Genomic DNA, 23,024 nt, shown 5'->3' with positions numbered 1-23,024 from the left:
CTCTCCCTAAGGAGAGCATTTGGTTCCTTCACCGCTCCTGCACCAACCTGCCCCGTTGCACTGCACCTCGCTCGGAACCCTTCTCTGAGGTAAAAGACAACAACCAAAAAAAAACCCCCAAAAAACCAAACCAAAACAAAAACCCCTCTGCATTTCCGCATTTTTCTTGCGGCGTTTATCCCCAACGCAGGCCCTCCCCAAGCACCGGGGTCTTTCCACAACCTCCCTCAGGAGCGTTTACCCGGGCACCGAGGGCGGGAGCTGCCCCTTTAACGACAGGCGTGTTTCTCAGAGGGGGCGTTTTGGTGCTCGGTAGGCACCGCTCCCTGCCGGAGCCTTCTGCGGGGCGTGTAACAGCTCTACACCCCACCTTGCCCGTGTGAAGGGGCGAGAACCCGACCGGGGCTCCCTGCTCGGCGGCTGCAACGGCCGTTATCATAGAATCACAGAATGGTTTGGGTTGGAAGGGACGTTTAAAGATCACGTAGTCCAACCCCCCTGCAGTAAACAGGGACACCTTTAACTAGATCAGGTTGCTCAGAGCCTCATCGAGCCTGGCCTTGAACGTCTCCAGGGATGGGGCCTCCACCACCTCTCTGGGCGACCTGTTCCAGTGTCTCATCACCCTCATTGTAAAGAACTTCTTCCTAATGTCTAATCTAACCTTACCCTGCTCTCGTTTAAAGCCATTGCCCCTCGTCCTATCGCTACATGCCCTTGCAAACAGCCCCTCCCCAGCTTTCCTGTAGGTCCCCTTCAGGTACTGGAAGGCTGCTATAAGGTCTCCCCGGAGCCTTCTCTTCTCCAGGCTGAACAACCCCAGCTCTCTCAGCCTGTCCTCACAGCAGAGGTGCTCCAGCCCTTTGATCATCTTTGTGCCCTCCTCTGGACCCGCTCCAACAGGTCCACGTCCTTCCTGTGAGGGTTCCAGGCGACCGCAACGGCCGTTAGACCGACCCCGGCCACTTTCCCGCCTCCAGGCGCGTGCGCGGGGGCGAGCAGTGCGCAGGCGCAGAGCCCGCCCCACCCACTGCCGGGCGTCACGCGCGGCCGTTGCCAATGGCAGCGGCGGCAGCGGCGCGCGGACGCCGGAAGCGGAAGAGCAGTGGTGTGCGGCGGTGGGAAGTATGGCGTCCGTGGTGCTGAGCGAGGCGGAGAAGTTCTACATCGTCCATGGTGTCCAGGTAGCGGCGGTGTCGGCTGCCTTGCAGGAGGCTCCGCTAGGCCGGGGTGGCGTGGGGCGGCAGTCTCCGCCCTGGGGAGCGGGAAGTCGTCGGGGCTTGCTCGGCGTGGCCTGGCCCTGCCTATAGCGGCGTTGCCCTGTGAGGCGTAAGGCAGGGCCTTTTCCCGTCTCTGCGGGCTTTTTCCCTGTGGGCAGGTGCGGGGCGGTAATGAGTTACGCTGTAGGGCGGGGAAGAGGGGGAGGGAGCTTTCCGTGGCCTGGTGTCTCTGCGGTGGTAATCATACAATCACAGAATGGTTGGGGTTGGAAGGGACCTTAAAGATCATCTAGTTCCAACCCCTCTGCCGTGGGCAGGGACACCTCCCACTAGACCAGGCTGCTCAAAGCCCCATCCCGCCTGGCCTTGAACACTTCCAGGGATTGGGGCATCCACAGCTTCTCTGGGCAGCCTGTTCCAGTGTCTCACTGCCCTCATTGTGAAAAATTTCGTCCTAGTATCTAATCTAAATATGCCCTCTAAATCATCCAAGCCCACTGAGAATGGAGCATCAGAACAGAAAGCAGACTGAGAACAGGACGTGGATTTGTTTTTTTTTTTTCATTTCTTGTCCTTCTCTTTCCCCTCTTCCCTCGCTCTTTCTCAAGTTTTTGCTGTTCCATAGTTTTGGCCTGTCACTAAGCTGAGGAACAGTGAGTGGACCAAGGAGGAAGAGTGAAGGATGTGTGGGGAGAAATGCCAAAGATAAAAGGACTGTTTTCTGCAAAGTATGGAAACTGTATTTCAGTGCAAAGAAAACTACTTTTATGGGGATGACCTGTATAGTATCTGGTGATGCATAATATCTGTTTTTGAAATACAAACATTTGGAAGGCTGGTGGGTTATTTTTGTCTGCCGGATCCTAATTACGTATATAAAAGTACAGAACTTGAGTATCGCAAGAAAGACCCATGTTGTGTTAGTTAAAGTACCTTTTAAAGCCAAGATCTTTACACTTTTGTAGTCTGAAGCTTTCTATTGAAACAGGATGGAAGTAGTGCAGGGGTTCGGGTCCGCCTGCAGGGAGCTTGTTGCAAGCTCTAGATAAAGGAGAGGTGAATGGAGAAGTACAGTTGGTTGTGTTGTACTCTTAAGTGAAAGTTAGTGATGAAACTGGGAGCTGGTGCTTTTATATTACTTTTACTTGTGTTTGGCATAGGAAAAGGAAACTTTAAAATCACAGATTCTTTTTCTAGTTTTCATTACTGATTCCCCTAAGCACAATATATTGATTGTTGTTCTTAGGAGGACCTTCGTGTGGATGGTCGTGGCTGTGAAGACTACAGATGTGCAGAAGTAGAAACAGATGTTGTATCAAACACAAGTGGATCTGCAAGAGTTAAGCTGGTAGGTAAATTTCTTAGGGGTCGTGTACCTTGCTGATGAAACTTCTGCATCATGTGACTAGTTTTAAGATAAGCTGAGGCTCTGTGTAGATGGGTATAATAAAATGTGTGTATATATAGCACTAATTGAAAGTATGGGTTAAGGAAATGATGACAGGATATATAATTCATTCAGGCTGGCCTAAGCTACTTGAGCTAGATTTACTGTGAAGTACCTGAAAAGCCTTCAATCTGAATTCTGAAAAAAAATGAAATTGCTGCTGTGCCTAATCACTGGAAAAAATAGTTCTGTTCCTTTAGAGTGAAGCAGAACTATTTCTGGCATGTATTGAGTGTGAAAAAGATAAATATACTGTACAATATTATAAAGGTTCTGCAGATACAGCTGTTTCCAAACCAAAATCCTAGAAAAAGTCGTCGATATGAAGAATGTCTTTTTAACCTAGAGAAAGCTAATATGTGTGGCAATTATTTGAAGAAACTTCTAGGTTTAACAAAGGAAAGGCTTCTAAAGCCTCTTCTTTTTTTTAAAAAAAAAAAAACAAAAACAAAACGAATGTGATTTTAAGTTCACTATGATAGAGTTATGGGTGCAGATAACTGAAAGGCAGAAATATCAGTTTACCATAGACATTTAAATTAAATGAGTAGTTTTGTGAATATAATTCCAGTTGTACGATGTGTTTTTGTTTTAACAGGGACACACGGATATCTTGGTAGGTGTAAAAGCTGAAATGGGGACACCGAAGTTGGAGAAACCAGACGAAGGTTACCTGGAATTCTTTGTTGACTGGTTAGTATGCTAGAAGAGAAGGAAATAGATCTAATACGTGGAATAAATGACTAATCAGATCTTACCCTTCTTCTGAAGTTTATACCTTCATTCCACTAACCTCCCATAAGGGTCTGGGTGATAGAAACAAGTTATTCTACTGTTTCAATAGCGTTGAATGTTCAGAAACTTTCTGCTGGTTCTGCAGAGCCAAAATAAGCAAAACAATAGGAATTAAAGAATGAAGTTGGGTTTGAAAACAAAAATGCCAAATTGCATAGCATCACTGCAGCTGGAAAAGAGTAATGGTTCAGTTGCACGTGTGTTTAACATGACTTTGTGACTACAATGTCAGTTGTCTTTTTGACAGTGATAGAACAGAAAAAAATCTCTTTCAAAAACGTAGTATCCAGAAGAAAAGAATTGACTGATACAGATTGTACTTTAACTGTACCTAAAGGGTTTTGCTTACTTTGCCTTTGAAAGCAGTGGAAAAAGTTTGAAGTGTGTTTTGTACAAAAACGTTTGTTTAAAAAAAACATAAATCCTCACTGTAAACTTTAGATGTATAAGTTAATTAGAAAATTTTGTCATGTTTATTGGTGAATAAGTATATAATTAACTAAAATGGTATTTGTTTTTATTCCTGGCTTTGTGCTACAAATGGACTATTGTTTATCCTTACAGTCTTCATAGTGCTTGAATTATCAAGGAATCTAGAAGAAAACTGAGAGCTTTTGTTTTCAGGTTGCTCTGAGGTAGCATAGTGGCATCTCAATGTTATTCCAGACCCTCTGCTGTCTGAAACTACCATACCCATATCTTGTAGACTTCCTAAAACTGTTCTTTATGAAATAATGTGCTTTGGGAGCGTCTCCTAAAAGCCTTGGCACTGTCAAGTTAGCTGTTTTGCCTGTGACCTTTTTTTAATTTTTATTAGAAAACAAAAAATGTGGCTACTCTGACATTAAACCAATATACTGTTAGTAAAGCTAAGGTATGAGAGCTACTAAGTGTATATCTGGTAATCTTTCTGACCTAACTGGCTGCATCTGCCTTAATGTTTGTATCTCTCTCACATTATGCAGCCTTTTCTAAAACTGCCTCTGTACATCATAAAGTACTAGTTAACTGTGGAAACTTACGGTTTGTAGAGGGAAGGACTCACCGATGAATTAATGATCATTAATTTGAATACTTTTAAAGCATTTCATACTGTTCAAAAATACGAGGCAGGAAGATGATCTTCTCCAATGTGGTCCTGCTATTAGAGGGTATCTGAGCTTGACTACTTTATAAAACTTGCGTATGAAATATCCTAAGTAGTACCCGCTTTGTTCTGGTGGCTTCTATTTGAAGAAAGCCCAATGACAGCAGGGACATCTCCTTATTAAAACAAGTGGTCTGTGGGAATGTTGCAATACTGTGACACTTCTTTCATAGGCAAATAAAAGTTAGAAAAACTTTAACTGATGAGATTAATGTTAGCTTGTGTTTTCTAACCGTTAATCTCTGCTTCATAAGAAGACGGGAGGCAGATGTGCAGCAATATTGCGCAAGATGGATTGTGTCAGTTCTAGAAATAGGTAATCCTTACTTTGTGTGACAAGACAGACCAAAAGACTGAATTTTAGAGAAGGGTAGTCACTTCTTGCATGCCTGTGCCACCAGGGAAAGGTGACCTCTAGCTTCCAGAAAGATCCAAAAGAGAAAATGTGAAGTGGGAGCAGCTTGTTCTCTGTAAAGGGAAATGAGATGCTGTCAGTACTCTGACGTTTTTCCAGGCTGCCACTGGGTGGTAGTAACTGAGCATAGTTTGATACACTGCGTCTCATGGTGAAGTTCGTGTGTGTTCTACCTGGCTTTTATATTGTTGAAGCTAATAATAAATACTCAGACTGTAGTGTTTTCTATCTTAAAATGCTTGTATCCTGAAACTTGCATGATTTCTTGTATTGCTGGAAACAATCAGTTGCTGGATCATGTATATAATTCTCTGCCCCCAAATTCCGTTTCTCTTCATTCTGCTGAGTCCTTATCCTGGAGTCTGAGAAGCACGTTTAGTCTCATTTTGAGACAGACTTTAATGCTAAAACAGACTCTAATGCTGGAAGAGATGATTTTTGGGGTATTGATTTGTGATAGTAGAAATCAATTATCATATAACAAGTCAGTATCCTATGTGCTGTCCTTACTGCCCATCAGCACTGGAGAAGGCACTCGTTCTGGTCGTTGATGTTGAAAGACTGCCATATGTCTGCTTTTGTCGTGTTTTGGGCTTGTTCTAATACTAACTTGTTAGTGGGGTTTTTTTTTGGTTTGGGTTTTTGTTTTTTGACTGAAGCAGAGATTTATAATTTCCAAAGTGGAAGAAATAAAAAAATAAAAAAGCAGACAAATCTAAATTCCTTGAATGCATTAGACTGTGTTTGTGGAATTAGGGAAGCAATGAATATATTTGTCCAAGTCTTGCCATCTGTTCCTCCACTTTGAAGTCCAGACATGTTTTTGTTCCAGCTGGAAGAGAGGGCCTGTTTCACTGGTGCCTGTATGGAACACTGGATCAGATACGATCTTAACTATTACAGATGGAACGCGGTTCTCCAAATCGTAAGAGATGACAGTATTGCAGAACAGCCACATCAGCGTGCTCTTAGGTGATCCTCAGATACTGTTCTGTTGGGTTTTCTGGGGAAAATGTTAATTTAAATCAAATTTCAGTGTGATCACTAAAGATATTGCTTGAATGGTGGCCGCAGAAAAGGAGCCTCTTCTCCTATCCTCCCTACTACCATAAACTCATTATCATGGCAACTGTTCTTTGCAGAGGCAAGAGGCAAACTAATGAGTTGCAAAAGAGTGAAATGTCTTTACAATTTTTTATGGTACTTCGTCCATTAAAGATGGTCTGTAGTGGGTTTAGCTTGCTTTTCAGAGAGAAGCACCATCTGATGGTTGAGTAAAAACTGTTTCAAACTGTATAAGCAGATCTGAATCAGTAAATCAATATTGGTAGAGTTACCAGTTTGACTAGACTAAATCCAAACCCTTGTTAGCGCAATTCTCTGTAGGATCATGAGCTTGAATATCATCATAATCACATTGACACAGTTAGACAGCATCTGGAACTGAATTCATGTCTATCTGTTTCTTGGCCTGCGTTGGCAGTCCAGTTGTGTCATAAACGTGGCATCTTTTGGCTGCTTTCTGGAAGAGCGGAATATTAGTGAGGTGGTTAACTTACTGCTGATTCTAAAACAGTGAATCTGCCCTCTTGTTTTAAATGACTGTATGTTTCTTTTGATGCAAGAACAGAAATCTGGTATTGGTTCCTTGAAGTAAATACAGCTTCAAGTGAAGAATATCCTCTGTGTAATGAAGTCTTTGTATACCAGGAAAATAGCTGTAAACTTTAATTAGCTGTTTTATCTCCTGTTGTAATTACTTACATTGTAGATTGTAGTATGTTAACGGCCTGAGCAACGGATGGGAAGTACTTAGCTACTGTGAGAGAAAGGTTTTGACTGGTAACAGCAAGGGTTTTGAAAGTAGAGATCTGTGGTAGAAGCCTCATTATGCTTTAGGAGTCTTGATTGTTATGCAATGTGACACTGAAGTGGTTTTGAAAGTCTTTAACATTACATTCTCTTCAGGAGTAGAAATTCTGTGCTCCGCTTGGCCACTGCTAAGTTCTTTCTGCGCTACATAAATCAAGTTTTTTGGCATTTTCTTTTATTAGTGTGCTAGACAACCCTTTTTCGATTTTACACTGTGTAAATTACTGCAATAGTCTGGGCACTGGGTGGCAGTATTTACCATAGAGTTACAATAGTACCCTGCTAACCGTTTTATTTCACTTTGATTGCAAGCAATTGAAGTGTTAAAACAATAATGGAATTAACATGCAGTGAAACTTGTGATGATGTTCCAGTTGAGTCTTACATTCTTCTTACTCTGTTAAAGAAAGTGGCCATTTATAATTAAAAACTACAACATTTGATAAACCTTCGTGTTTAGAAATAATAATGAGGTATAGACTGAGGTTTGTATACTTCTTTTCAATTTATCATAGGAATCATAGTACTCGTATAACCATACTTTAAACAGAATGGTTTAAACAGAAGGATCTAGTTAACTTGTGCAAAAGCTGCTTCCAGGGGCAAGTGCTTGTTTAATACAACCTACAGGCCTGACCCAGCATATTTCCAGAATTAAGTTATACTTAGGTATGGTCCTATCTTATAAAATTGGTGTCTAATATTAACCCAACTGTGAATAATATTATGTCACACTTGAAGCGCTTATTCATGTGGCAGATGTAGTTTGGAAGCATCGGTCAGTGCTTGATTGGCAGTAATTTATTTTTTTTAAGCATGTATAGTGCTGTCTGGTTATAGAAGCAGCAAATAACTTCTACAAAATTCAGTAGCTCTTCCCGATATTCAGAGTTGTCGTCAGTTCTGCAGAAGAACAAGTTGGGAGAATTACTGTGAGGTAAGAATTTCCCTTACAGGTGCTGCAGTTCTGTTGATACAACTCACTTGATGGTTTAAGCCATGCCTAGATAATGTGGATCTTTAGTCGTTGGGTTTTTTTTAAAGGAGAAGGGATTATATTCCAAGACTTTGTTTTGTGCTGTATGTTTGCGTTCCTGTGGTAGTCCTGCTTGGAAGAGCTAAGGGTTTGTATGGTCATATAAACACAAAACATACATGAGAAATTGGCACTGTGAGGTGCCCAGGCAGGAGAATACAAGGCTTTGCTTTTGTAGATTTTGAACGTATCAGACTACTTCTGTGGAACCACCTCCTTTCCTATGTTCTGTAATGAGAAATTAAATTGGGGGAAGTCTGACTAGTTTATTTAAAAACAAGATCTGCAATATGTGGTGTGGGTCCACTACTTGAGAATGCTCTTGCCCTCTCTATAAACCAGAGGTTGGGTTCAGAATATTTGTTGTTTTGCTGTGTATGCATCTCTGGACATTTCTGCTCTATTTCCTTGTGACTTGGAGGTGAGGGTTTTTTTGTTTGTTTGCTTGTGTTTGTTTTTTTTGGTAGGCCTGTTTTCTTGTATTGTTAGAATTTTGTTCTTAGCTGTGTACAAGGTCTTGGCACCCAAGGACTTTCTTGCATGACTGCTCATAAACGAAGTTTGTTATATTAGAATCGGGGAAGTGAAGGCCACGCACTTTTGTCAGATCCCTTTTGGAAAAAATGTTCTTTAGTTGCTGCTCTCCATAAGCTGCAGTTGCTGAAAATAATGAGCTGCTGTCTGTAAGTGGCTTGATAGCAGAGAGCACACTCAGTGAAGAAATTACCAATTAAGGTCGGGCAGTCATGTCACTTTAAAGAAAGTGCGTCATATCGTCACATCTTTCTCTTAGCCACTCTCTTATCTTATTAATTTAACATTCAGCTCTAACAGGCTGTCTTCTTAGCTGTTCTGAACTTAGTACAGATTTCTCTCACTTTTTTATTTTTGAAAGGTTTGAGATGACAGAAGATGAGAGTGATTAAGAAATAATCCCTGAGAGAATTCATCAACTTTAATATTGTAACTTGGGAACTGAAGATAGTAGTGGAATTTAATTAGTATCAGTTTGTAGCAAAATGTAGGTATATTATCTGCATCAAGGCATTTTCTTATGCAAAATGGAAAAAATTTCTTTGCAGATAGGATGCTTATTCTTGTACAAATAAATCCTTAGATATTTCTAATGCTTTATATTTAAGAAATGTTCTTTGGGTATTGGCTGCTTCAGAAGTGAAAGTATTTTTTCTTTCTTTATCTAGTTCTGCAAATGCTACTCCTGAATTTGAAGGCCGGGGAGGAGAAGAACTTGGCACAGAGATAGCAAATACACTCTACAGAGTATTTAGCAGTGAGAGCAGTGTAGACTTGAAATCACTTTGTATTAATCCCAGAGAGCACTGCTGGGTTCTCTATGTTGACGTATTGGTAAGTAAGGAAATGAAAACCAAGACTGAAGGAGTTTTTTCAAGGCGCTGACTGACTTAGCATAACCATGTTCTATTTTCATATTAAAAAAGCTTCTCATAATGTGATATAAGGCTTCCCAGCATGGATGGCCATTTTCTTGTGAATCTGCCTATAATAGTTAATCACTACTTCCAGCTTGCTCTTTTTCTACTCTTCTTGATGCCACTGCTCCACTGCAGAGCTAATAAAACACTGAGTACTCTGAATCTGTCTCAGATAAAAATCAATGACCTTAATACTGACAAGGAAATTGCCACTAAAGAAGGCTAAACTTTTTTCCTTGCTAGATATAACACCAATTTTATCATTCTAACGAATGTATGTTAGCATGGGTGTACGTTAGCCCTGACATAACTGTCCATCCTGTCTACCTCTCTGCACTATTATCAGTACTAGTTCAGTAAAGTAAAATAGAAGCTTTTCTGGCAAAAGTTAAATTTTGCATAGGCACTTTTTGATTAAAATTGTATACGTGTATTGAACGTAGAAGACAAACTGAATATTTGTTCCCATTAAAAAATGGAAACTGAATTTTATGCGTATAAATCTTGTGCTTGCAACAGCTCAATTTCCAAACTACGCTGTATTTAGAGCACTCTGTCATGGGAATTTAATAGAAGTCTGCAAGTCAGACTCTCTTGAGCATTATTTCCAAGTCTTATTGGCCCAAAGTTGAGTTTCTATTTGTCAGATTTGTAACTGAAAATATGTTGAGAGATCTTACTCACAGGAATCCATTAATGACTATGAAGTGATTTGCAAAATGTTAAGCTGTCTCACAAAAAAAAAAAAATACAGGGTTTTGTTAAACAAAACAGGAACCTTCAGACTAAGACCTAAGTAAATGTGAAAATTAGTCCATTAGGTTTTTAAAAAGCAGTAGCATTAGCCTAATTATAATAGATATGGTACATACCGTGACTTACTCCACATACAGAATGATCAAATATGTACCACTGCTGAGTGCTTTAACAGTCCTAGTCACCAGCTTATTGGAACTTGGCATAGTTTAATAAAGAATGAAGTGTTAGTTCTGAGAAATCACACTGGGGCCTTTAGTTACTAGGTAATTACAAGCAGAGGTACAGAATATTAAATGTTGTGCGTATTTAAGCAATGTACTGCTTAGCATTACATAAACACTGCATAAACAAAGGCTTTCATAAAGCTAACTGCTGCAGAAGTAGTTCTGAATAGCTTTTATATGAGGTGTAACTGGTCATTATTTGATGCTTCCTGGACAAATTTGTTGATTGTCCACAGCTACAGAGAAAAACAGTCTCGGGTTTTTTATGCTACGAGGTTGTGTCAGAATTATCAATGTCAAGACCTATGTTTTGTGATGAATTTTGCATTTAGGTTTGTTTACAGTGCCAAGAAAGAATCTGTTGTAGGTTCATAATTAGGATTCTAATCTTGATGAGTGTTTTTAATGTCATATTCTGCAGGAATTTTGTGTGTGAGCCATTGAAGAGCTGCTGGTATAGTTAGAACAACGTACTTTTGTCTCTTATTCTGTTACTTGCGCTTCTTTTTTTCCTACCCCAGGCCTCTGTATTTTCACATTTTTGAGGTATCTGTACTATATCCTCTTCTAAATAGAAGACCTGCGTATCACATGTGAGAGTTTATACTTGATACTTACAGGTTTTTCCTGAAGTTGTTCTTGATGAATCATTCCTATAAAGCTGTATTTTAATAGCACATGGTGAAAGTATGACACTTGTGCTAGTACAAGGCACTACGAGTCGTATTATTCATCACTTGAAGGAAGCAGATTCTAAATATAATTACAATGCTTATTGAGAGTCGTTTGTATGATGTTTTTCTTCAGAATTCCTGGAAATTATTCACATTAGTGTTTGTGGTGGACGGAAAATAAGTCTTAAATCTGTCATGAGCCTGAAACTACTGGTACCTTGTGGTCAGGTGGGAAGGTACTTGTCTTCAAGTCTCTCATTCCAAAAGACAAAAACCCAGAAAGATTGTTATGAACCTGGAGATACTCCATTGCTATGTAATTTAGCCATGTGCACTTTGATTGAAGCATCTATATTCAGCTTCTGTGCGTAAACAAAATTTGAGATATGTAACCTCAAAAGAGAAAATAGTATATTTTGCATAGTCATGCAGCTTATCTCTTCAAAACACTTCTCAAACCTTCTTGTGGTCAGTGTACTTGGGAGGTGTTATAATTGTGTGCAGTCAGACTAGAAAGAAAATAACTTCAGCGATACAGGCTACAAAGATGCAGACATGGACACGTACAGATATATGTTAAAGGCAAGAATATATAACTTGACCTTTCAAAATACATGCATTCTTTCTTAATAATAGAAGGCGTTCAGCTTCCAAAGAGTAGCTCATGAATGTGGAGATACACTGTACTGCAAAACTATAAGCCTGTTCTTACCCTCTCTATCTTTCCCTCAATTTCTTTCCCCTTCTAAGTTGTTGATGTCAGAAATAAGCTTTTAGGCATTTTTGAGGGTGTTTTTGATACATGCATAGCCTTCTCCCCATAATTTGCCCCAGCAGCCTGCAGTGCTGAGCAAGGAGAATTAAAGCATGCCATCTCTTTTCATTCCCTACCCATTCACGGTACATTGTGTGTTTGGGGGGGTGCGTTAGTTTCTGTTGAAGTTTTAGCAATTCACTACTGAGCGTTCCTGAGAGGATTTCCTCACCTTTTCTATTTCCCCCCAGTTTGGAAAAAAAAAAAAAACAAACCACCTTAGAAATCTGTCCTTTCGGAGAAAAAACTTCTTTGAATAAGGCAAGATCTACAATGTTTTCTCTTTTTTTCCACCCTCAATAACTTTTTCATTTGTACATCAGTAAATTAAAAGCAGTCCTTTCTAAAGACTCCTTTGCTTCCCATGATGCACAGTTGTGCAGAGTTTTGAAGTCCTTAATAAATAAATAAACGGGGGGGATCTCAGTACAAGGGGCTTCAGCTGAGAAGAGCGTTCATTTCTTCTTGCAGGAACTGTTGTACCATGCTTGTTACAGCCTTTGTTCCTGTAGGTGCCACTGTAATACAGATAAGGCTCTAAAGCAGCAGCCTGAACATAAGCTTAGCAACAGTACAGGCACATCCCATTATTGTGTTTTAATAACAAAGATATTGTGGGGCTTATTGAGTTATCCAGTAAAATCCAATAACGACTGAATGTGGCAAGTTAACCTCTCTGTATCCAGCAGCTGTTTGCAAAGAAATAATTTGATCGCCTTTGTATTTAGCCTTCTACCCCAACTTTTTGTCATTCTTTTTACACAGTTAGGTCTGTCTTCATAAAAATAAACTGTCTTTCCAGAAGATCTGATTTATGATTTGCACCCAGTGCGGGAGTTTATCTCATTCGTAAATAGATTCTGAAGAACAATCAATGCAATCAGTGTTGCAAAACTTGTTTTTCTCTCATCATGCAGCACAGATTGATGTAATGGAGAAGCATCCATATGTTCTTGCTGAAGTAGTTTCAGATGCTTGCTGGGGATGTGTGTGTTCATAGAATAGTACTGGCAGCTCGAGTGGAACTTCTCAAGAGCTAACGCAAGGCTATGACCAAATACATCTTTGAGTTGTCCCTCAGGCTGTAGAAAGTATTAGTGGTTATGGGAGCCCTGCCTTTTTATATAGTATGCAGTGCTGTTCTCCTGATCTTCATGGGAAGAAACTAAGCTAGGCTCCCTCCACACATTTTAATTCAAATGACAGTGTTATCAACAAGTAGACTTTGACATCAGGATTTCCTTAGACAAACCCGCTGATGACTCCTTTTCCATAAAGAATAGAGAATAAGTCATGATGTGCCTTTGTAACTATACCTTTTCATTCTGGGTGACAGTTTGCGTTGCTTCTTTGAAAACAATTCTACTACTTACATTTGTCCAGATGATATTTAAGAAAGACTTCTTTTTGAAATAAAGTATAGCAAATGGATTGGCTTGATTTAACATTAAAGGATTAATGTGGTGAGTTTATAGAAAGAAGTCTGGTCATAGTCTAGTTCAGAGCATTAACAGGAGGAGAGTAAGAACAGCGGTGGTTTCATTTGAGCTGTTATTAAATTTTATCATTAATTTTAATATGAAGTGCATTAACTCTTCTGTTTTGCATGTATAATACAGTTAGCTGAAATCTTAATTTCCTATCTGTTTTTTATTTTCATAGATAGGCTTTAAAGACAACTTCGTTTTTTAAAAAGCCGTTCTGGTTCTTATTTTTCTGCTGTTTCAAGTAGGCTTAAGTAAAATAAAGACTTGGTTTAAAGTTACTAGCCTGATATTCTTTTAAAGAGATTCTTTTTATCCTCCCCAGTTACTGGAATGTGGTGGGAACCTCCTTGATGCAATCTCTATCGCAGTGAAGGCGGCTCTGTTTAACACAAGGTAAAGCACAGATCTCATTTCATGTGAGTGGAAGTGGCATGGGAAGTGAAAGAGGAGTACTCTTTGTGAACTAAGCATTTTTAATGCTTAATTATTTAAATAAGAAATATCCAAGGCAACTTGCACTGAGATACATTTGCATGCAAGTAACATGAACTAATGACTTTAGTTCAGTTTCTAATAATCAAGTGTCATATTGTATTATATGCACAATCAGGCTCACAATATAACTTTTGTTCTGTAGCCAGATCCAGAAAAAATTGTCTTGACCGTATGGTTTTGTTGCAAGTACTTGGAGGCCTTTGTGTTGATGCCTTGTGCATTTAAAATAAGAAGTATTTACTGGTATGTGATGCTCCTGAATAAGAAGCCCTCTGTCAGTGTGATCACAGACTTGTAACTAGCCTTGTTTTCCCACTTCTGGTGTTCTTTCTCATTAACTATTAGTCTAGAGTTCTTTCTAAAACTAAGAGGAAAAACTGGTGGTGAGAGATTGTGGAGAGGGGGAGATAATGTGTCTTTAAAAGAACTTTGCCTCGTGCATTTTAATTCAAAGAATGGAAGAACAAAATCTAGTAGAATGAATGATGCAAGTGCTCTGTGTGTGTTTTAATGATAACATTCAATAATATTTTTTCCAATGTTTTTATCTTCTTTATCTACAGATGAAAGGGAATACAGAGTTTTGTAGCACCCTTGAGAAAGAAACTAGTGAATGGTTTGGCAAAAAAAATTCTGTAGTAAAAGTAGCTGGAAGAGGTGCAAAAGTTAGACTCTTACAAGCATAAATGTTTTGAAAGTGGATTTCAAATTGTTTTTCAGCTGTAAATTAGAGATGCTAAAGTCAATGGCATAGTTCTGGCGTATTCATCAGGGAATCAGCACACAGTACTAGAGCTGGAAAAGTACTTGCAAGAGGAAGAGGAAAATAGACTTTTGAAGACAGGCAGTATATCAGGATATAAACACTTTAAAAGGGGGTAAGGGGAGAATCCATCTAAGACTACAACTTGTATATATTGCTTGTATATATTGCTGAGAAACTTCCCATGCTAATCAAGTTCTCAGCAGTCATTTTTAACAGTAGCTTGTTTTTGTAGCATTAAGAAATACTGTCACAAATGGAATGGCTCACAAAAGAGTTGACAGTACACTAAAGGGAAGAAATGCCTTTGTCTCTGTGTGTGAGATGCCAGGATACAAAAATCCTATAGTTAAAAAAGTTGCTCCCCTGTGTGTTGTTTTGCAGATCTAAGGCATGTACTTCATTTACGAGATAACTAGGCCTTTTTTCTTATTTCATCCAGAATCCTAGTTCTGAATAAAGAGAGAAGATCATATACAAATTGATTAAAATAAATAAATAAATAGAAGAAAATCTGTTGCTTTGGGAACGTGGGCAACATGGAGAGTATAATTGTTTTAATGATCATGCTTTATTTTTATTCTTCTGAAAAACTGTATCTTTTATATAATCTTTAATCTATGGGCAAGCAGCCACAGTCTTGTGGAAGTTGGATATCAAATCAAAATGCGGTCCAGTGTGACATAATGCAGAGCCTGTTGATTTTTGACCTGTGAGAACCCCGTCTATTGATTTGAGCAGGGAATGCTAGTACCTCTAAGCTCGTATGAGCTCAGAAAGTCAGGAGGTGAAATTCAAAGTGAAAACCTATTGTCCTCATTCACTATTCCTCTCCCTTTCCTTTGGTACCTACTAAGTTTTCTTTGGATTGACACAAGGTTGTTTAGAATAGCTACCTGCTCTTCATGAAATATTATTGTCCCAGCAAGACAAGATGTCAGTTTGAAGGTCATTTCAGATTAAGTGTTCTGAACTTTGCTTGACATGTGTGTCCCTCTTTGAGTCTTACTTTCCTTTCATAATCTGTTTACAACCAGGTTTTTGTTATAAGTCTTTTCAGATCTTCGTCAGGCTTGACTGCAGCCTTGGAACCAAGAACAGGGAGCTGCAGCTGCTGTTTTTCCTTTGAAGCTACAAATTCTCAGATGTTCAAATAGGCATTTGAGCTTCATCCTTAAAATCTTGCTGTAACCATTTTTGTAATAGCTATAGGCACGTTTTTCTTTAGGGCTAAGTAAATGCAAAACCGTAACTTAAGGAATTTTCACAAGAATTACGGGATTTAAATCCTTTGTGTGTTTGACCTGGCTCATCGTGTCCCCTTCAGGCATGGAGCAATGACAATATAACTGTTTTAGGGGGAACATTTACTCCTTGGAGTTTTGTATGGTTCGTTATATTCTAAAAACTACGTCAAGATCATGTGCAAAAGATTGCAGTTACCAAACTTTCTTCTTAACTGTGTTTCCAAGGTGCTTAAGGCTGGATCGCTCCATGATTGGAGTACATACGGCAAAATGTGCAAGTAGCTACTGTGTCAGGACTTAGCATTAAACTTGATCCTGTGGGATGGGCCTACTTGCAACCGAGACAACAGAAACTAGGCAAATTACAAAAGCTACGCAGTTTATAACACAATAGCTTTGCAGATGTCATGCTTTTTTGCTGGGCAGCACGGTAGAGACAGAACTGATGCCTGCTTGCAAGGGTAGAACTGGCTTTGCCGTTGGGAAGTCTGGGTCGGCAGCATGCAGAAAAGAGCATTGTTCGTTATGTGACTAAGTCCTGCTGTACAGATTTCTGCCCTGATTAGTTGCAGGAATCAAAGCAGAAAAATAAAAGTTGCAAAGTAAACATGTACAGCTAGTTCTTAAGATAAATCTTCATAAGCTGGGAGAGGAAATCTCCAGTTTTCTGGAAATGCTTTTTGTGTAACGCTCTCTTTGCCTGTTTTTTCTGTGTATATACCCCCTTTTTATGCAACTATGATGCTTGTGTCTGATTAACTCTCTTTTTGCCTCTGCAGTAGTTCTAATATGTACCCCACTCATCTTTTCTTGGCCAAAACAGCTCTTTGCAGGGGTTTTTCAGGTATTAATTCTGGCACCTTTTTCTTGCAGACTAAACATTGCACTGGTTTCATAGCTATTTTAGGATGGAGTTACAAATAGCTTAATCTCACGGATTTTCTTGAAACCTTCATTCTTTTTTACGCACTGCTCTGGCACATACACTTTTTGTCTAGGCTGTTGTCCAATGTTCTCCATTGTCCCGTGTAGTAGAGGCTTAGTCACCTTGTGACTTTATTCCATCGATTTTTAATGGAATATTTTTAACTCGAAAACAGGCTTTGATGCATTTCCAATGATTTGTTGTGTAACACTGCAAAGCATTTTGAGTTTCATTTCAGGAAAAAGTACAGATCATAGTTGTTACTGAAAGTTCTAAGTTTTAGCTTGGCTCGGGCCAGTGTTGTTGTAGGGAATTTGTTCTCACTGAAGCAGAGTTAGCTGTTGTGAAGTACTTGCCTCTAGGACTCTTAGCCACAAATAACTAAAATACTCTTCCAGGGAACGATAAAAATCGCTTTGCGTTGGTGGGGGAAAACTTCAATAAATCAGTCCCGATCTCCTCCTCTTTTAAAAGGAGATTTGGTACAGAACGCATAAAAGAATGTAACCTCCAGAGGCTAGTTATAAAACACAACGCTACTGTAAAAGTACTAATATAAAAACAGATTGTGGTTACATTCCACATAGTTACTGAAGTTAGCTTTCTAGGGAGGTCTTGGAATATTATATGTTTTCAAGTGCAAATGTGTAGAAGTGAGAGCAGTATGGTTGCTCTGTGTGTGGGTTTTACTGGCTAGTAAAGCGAAGAACTCAGTGAGCACTCCATCCTACTGGGTACCTGGGTAAATGAGGGTATATAAGAACACAGATTCTTGGCTTCTTGAGATACTATCTTCTAATAAATTGTTTTAAATTACTTTATTAATTGTACTAAGAAAGCTGCATTAAATTGTCCTGTAAAACTCCCATTAGGTGTCTATAACAAATACAATATATGTATCACTGATAAGGACCTTGTCTAGCTCATTTGTGAGAGCGCTTGTCACTCACAATTGAGAAGAAAGCATTTCCTGGGTTTCTGCTTGAGTTTTTCTCCCTTTTGGGTGTCTGTCGTTAGAACAGTAGAGTCTTCTGGCTTCCTAAAGGATGGGAATATCTTCCCAATCTTCCCATTTCGCTAAAGAGAAAGGATTTTACTAATGTCATCATCTTCCTTTACCCCAAATCTCCTTAGTGTCACTCTTTCCCAAACAGCTTTACTACTTGTATTTGCTACTGATGTTACAGCTTTGCCAAGCGATGCAATTGCCATAATTCTGACAACTTCACTGTTGTCAGCAAGATTGGGAACCACAGTGCAAAAAGATTCAGTCTTGGTAATTCCTCTCCTGTACATCCAGGCAGGTGTACAAAGAATTGCTCAGAATTGCATTGTGCAAGTTCCAAAAGATTCTCTCCTCATATATTAGTGTAAAAACCAGTTCAGAATCTAACAGTTTGAATGATGTAAATATGATGGTCTTATCCTAAATATCTTCCCACTTACGATATTTTCTTCCTAGGATCAGTGAGCGAGTTGTTAATGTTTGATATCTTTCTGGATTTTTTCCTAAACATTTAGGCTCATTTAGAGGAATGGGCACTTCATGGAGCTGAGACTGTATGACACCTGTATTTTTAATCTGTTCTGGCAATGATTTTGCATACTTTCTTTCCACAGAATACCCAAAGTGCGTGTTCTGGAGGACGAAGAAGGCTCTAAAGAGATTGAGCTGTCTGATGACCCTTATGATTGTATTCGACTTAATGTGGATGATGTGCCCTGCATCGTCACACTAAGCAAAGTAAGCCTGACAAATTTCTGGCCTTCTACCTAGACACTTCAGTTTCTATTAAATTCACCTGCTGTTTATTTTTTCCCTAGAGATAAAACTTGTGTTACCGAAACAGTCAGAGTCCACTGTGTATATATTTGTTTATGCTTGGCCTCCTAATTAAGAAGAACTTTTATCGAATAAGGGGTTTTTTCCACCTCTGACTTGTGGATTTCCACTTGGTGCATTCTTAAAATGCATCTTCTTGCATACAGAAGAGGTGTTTGTTATTTTTTCATCTACTCCTCGCTCAACATCCAGAGCAGCAGATACTTCACCATGTTAAAATAAATGGGTATTGTTGTGAGGCACAGAGGTCGTGTGGTCTGCATAGAGTTACACAATGGGTATTTGTTGCTGGGGACAGAACTCTGTTTTCCTGGGTGCAATACTGTCCTTTCCTTTCAAACAGGTTTTTGTTTTCCTTTTCCATATATAGCCCACAACTAGAGGAGCTGATTTGCTGGATGCTGCATTTTCCAATGCAAGAGTTAGCAATTTGCTGAGTTTCCTGGAATTTTGTCTGACATGTCTTTTAAGCAAGTTTCATAAATAGTAGAAACGTCACCACTGAAGTGGGGGCTCACCTGAGTGTTGGGATGTGCAATTTTCACCGAGTGGGGCAGACAGTCCATGCTTGGATTTGGAGGGAAAGGGGAATCTGGAGTTTCATGTAGTTAAAAGGATGGTCAGAGAGGAAAACAGTGTGAAATAGTGACGTGCTTATCTCACCTGTTATGTATGTACACATAATTTAGGGTCAGAGGCTGTTTAAGTACTGTGCTCTCAAGTCAGTCACATGATATTAGGATGGGAGGCTGTAGATAGCCAACAGAACTACTACTCACAGTTTAACGTCTTAATAAAGAGCTGTAAACTAATATGTCGTTTTGTCACTAACCTACAGATTGGATATAGGCATGTGGTGGATGCTACCCTTCAGGAAGAAGCCTGTTCTTTGGCCAGTCTGCTTATTTCTGTGACCAGTAAAGGTGCCCTCACTTCTATGAAGAAAGTGGGGAAAGGTAGCCTTGATCCTGAGAGTATTTTTGAAATGATGGAGGTAAGGACTTTGAAGCAGTTACTGATGATACTGAATGATACTGGATGAACTGGAACTTGAGTATATGAAAAGCTGCAGTAAGAACTTTAAGAGCAGAGATCCTGATGCTTTTATTAGGTGCACAAGGGATTTGCTGAAGGTCACAGACAGTTCCTTTGGAACAGAATCTTAATATGAATGGAAGTTACCTAAAACTTTAAGGTGCCTGAAATGTATGCTACTCAGAGTCATTTCAGTCAAGTGCCTCACAGATGTAAGACTGTAAAGCTTAAGTTGATAAACTTTGAGAACTATGTTCCCTCTCTCGTTGTTTCTCTTGAAGACTGAAAGAACAAATCTTCTAACATGGTAAAGTCCCTATAGTGGTGGTACTTTGAATTGCTAGTGCATAGTGTTCTAGCACAACTCATTTGTTTTGTGATAAGCTTACTGTTCTCATTCTACTGTTGTTTTTCTTTACTCCTTTACTGGATTTCTGATCTGGCCCTACTCCTTGAAAATAGTAGTGTCTGGATGTTGTTCACATCCACATAAGAATTCCATTTTAAACCTTTCTTCAGTCTCTTCTTAAAAAACTGCCTTCTAGTATAAATTCTCATGCCTGGGTTTGGCGTTGAGCATGAGACAGAACTGGGTTTTGAACTCGGAGTCAGAATGAAAAATACTTTAAACTGGCTCTGTTTCCTAGAGATCCAGAACTAATTTCATCTTGGCTGTAGTGAGGAATGCAGAACTTGGAGCCAAGTTTGAAAATGCGTGGTCTCAAGTGGAAATGACATGCTGAGTATATGTGGCACTTCCCTGGTTCATGATGTCGCTCCAGAGTGCTAATCTTGGTGGTACCTGTGGGCTTTTTATTTGCATGCACAGAGGTCACCTATCCCCCTTATCATCCACGTAGATGTGCAGAGGGGCATTATCTCTAACTTGGCATGCTAAAGAAACAACTTCCTATGGACATCTGATGTGTCTTCCTTGATGGATTTTGAGTCCAATTCTAACTGTTATGGAAGGCTTGAGGTTTTGGGTCTAGGTCTGCTACAAAGAGATGGATGCTTAAGTTAGATACAGGTTCATGGTAGAAGCTGGCCCACGTGCAAATTATTTGCAGAAAGCTTTGATCAGAGTCTCTATTTTATTGACAGATTTTGCTCTACATTGAGTCCTAAGTAGGAAATGAACTTCTGTAGTTCCATTTTATAGCCTGCCCCAAAAGGCTGTGCTTGGGGTTATGTCATGCTCATCTTAACACTAATCAGAGATGCATATGGAACGTTACCATGGAAAATCTTCAAACTGTCCTACTCTGCTTAAGAGCTTTAGTGAACTTGTCCCTACTTGTTCGTGCAAGGAGTTAAGAGCTTAAGCTGATCACCCAGTGAGTTGTACCATCTTTCACTTGCTTTGGAAGAAGTCTTCCCTCCTGGGTGGTGAGCAGTTTGAAGGAGTGAGGGATAAAGCTGATGAGAAGAAACCATGATGTTTTCTGGGAGGTCAGAGATTATCTGTTTGGACCTGCCTCAAACTCAGCAGCCTGATGAGGATACCAAGAAAAACAAAAAGGCCTGGGAATGTCCAGTGGAGGAGCTGCATAACCCTTGATTGACACCTCCGTACCCTTATGATTTGGCTGCAGATCAGAGAGTGTTCAGCTTTCCCTGCCTAGTAGAGAACAGATGTTCGTAGGACATATCTCTTAGGAAGGCAGCTTCATGGGAAAGTTTTGGGAAGCTTCCAACGTTAGGCTTTTTTTTACTGAGTTTATGATATGATCCATAAGAGAGGCAGGCAGGAATAAGATGGCAGCAGTGTTGTGTGTTGTGTCACTACCAAAGCTCTGCACAGTTCCCATTCACTTTGACCTGGTGTGAGTGATGTTGTCCTATATTTGAGGAGAAGAATGCGCAAAGTATATCACTCCTCAGGACTCCGGACTGCTGCTGTGATCTTTGTCCCAGTGCAGAGCTGTAACAATTTTTGTGTGTGCCCCCCTTTATTTAGCATTTAGCTCCGACTGTCTAGGATTGCCAACTACGCTGCTGCATCAAAGCTCTTCTGTCTGGCCACATTCTGTCACCTGGTTCTTCAGTTAGAAGTGTACCTTATTTTAAGGTTTGTGCGCCCACGGTGTTGGCAATTGAGAGCTTTGTGGTCAGGTCTGTGGCAGGCGTAGTCTTCGTTGCATAGATTGGGAGCTAATAAAGTGAGTTTAATATAATCTGTCTTTGGCTCTTTAGGGGCAGGTGGGCTCTCTTCATCACTGTGTGGAGTCAGTATTTTAGGTCATTTAGAGAAACCCTGGGAAAGCTCTAATAGTCACCACTGCCTAAAGATCTTTATTTCAGCATTGCCCAATGTTTCCCTGTCCTGCAGCTTCCACAGTACAATTGTGCATTCGGGAAGGGCAGAAGCTGGTATTGGAGCTAATCTTGGTGGTTTTCCACTTCTGGAGTTTATTTCTGTAAAGAAAACCTTCTTTTAACTCCTTTAAGGTCCTTGGATAGTCCCTTCAGATAGGAACTGAACATCATAATGAAGAATCTGCCCCCAAACTGATTTGGTTATGCAGCCAGTGCGCATTTTGGGCTTCTCTGGCTACATGACAGGGTCTAAATTCAGTCTGCTGATTCTGAGCACGTTCAGAAGAGTTTACTGAACTTTGTATTAGTAGGCTGCTTTGCTGGTCAGATACCTGTTTTCCTCTGGCAGCTAGCAGATTGCTTCGTGTTGTGTGTGCTGGCTAATTTGAATGTGTGATTGTACCTGATGTGAATTTAATTTGTGTTACTGGGTGATCCAGTGGTGCGCAGATCTGGTGTTAACGGTCATGGAATGCTTCTCTGATGAACGGGAGCACTGCCTTTACGTGTACGTTTTTCCAAAACTTAATCAAATTAAAATGAAACTTACACCACCGTTTTTCTTAATTTAAAGCATGTTTTTATTGTACCAGATGGTATATGTTAATCATTAAAGGGAAAACATTTGTCAAAAGGAAGTGTCTCATGAGAGTTGTCTTTCTGGTAATAAGCATATGTCTCAGGTTTGTTTTGCTTTCTTTGCATTGCAGACGGGAAAAAGAGTGGGCAAGTCATTGCATATAGCCCTTCAGAAGATTTTGGATGAAGAAGAGAGTTTGGGGACCTCACGGCAGAAAGTTGGATTTTTAGGATGAGTTTATATTAAATGTTCAAAACTGTTTTTAATTGATTGTGCAATCTTGTCATTTTGTATATAGAAAGAGGTTATTTTTTTGTTCCAGTACCTTTATCCTTCTGGCTAAGAGACTCTTTAAAATGTTACCAAGCATAAAGAAAGCTACGGTTAAATGCAAGTAAGCAAATTTGAGATGCTTTCCATATGGGTAACCGTCCGCATCTAGGAAGCGCACCAGCAACAATTGATGCTGTTGC

At 39.8% G+C, this 23,024-nt stretch overlaps 1 protein-coding gene across 1 annotated transcript; it reads left to right on the top strand.

Moving 5' to 3' along the window:
• Window positions 1-1,050: 1,050 nt before the first annotated feature.
• Window positions 1,051-22,817, top strand: EXOSC7 (exosome component 7). The gene is made up of 8 exons (XM_063325362.1): window positions 1,051-1,184; window positions 2,467-2,568; window positions 3,266-3,360; window positions 9,135-9,300; window positions 13,667-13,737; window positions 18,395-18,518; window positions 19,456-19,611; window positions 22,682-22,817. Exons 1-8 carry the CDS (start codon window positions 1,128-1,130, stop codon window positions 22,784-22,786), a joined length of 876 nt encoding a protein of 291 aa, XP_063181432.1. The 5' UTR covers window positions 1,051-1,127; the 3' UTR covers window positions 22,787-22,817.
• Window positions 22,818-23,024: the final 207 nt, after the last annotated feature.

Source organism: Chroicocephalus ridibundus, chromosome 2 (genome assembly GCF_963924245.1).
Source record: "Chroicocephalus ridibundus chromosome 2, bChrRid1.1, whole genome shotgun sequence".
Lineage (NCBI taxonomy): Eukaryota > Metazoa > Chordata > Aves > Charadriiformes > Laridae > Chroicocephalus > Chroicocephalus ridibundus.
Note: the sequence above shows the minus strand (reverse complement) of the source record. Positions and strands in the feature narration are given on the sequence as shown.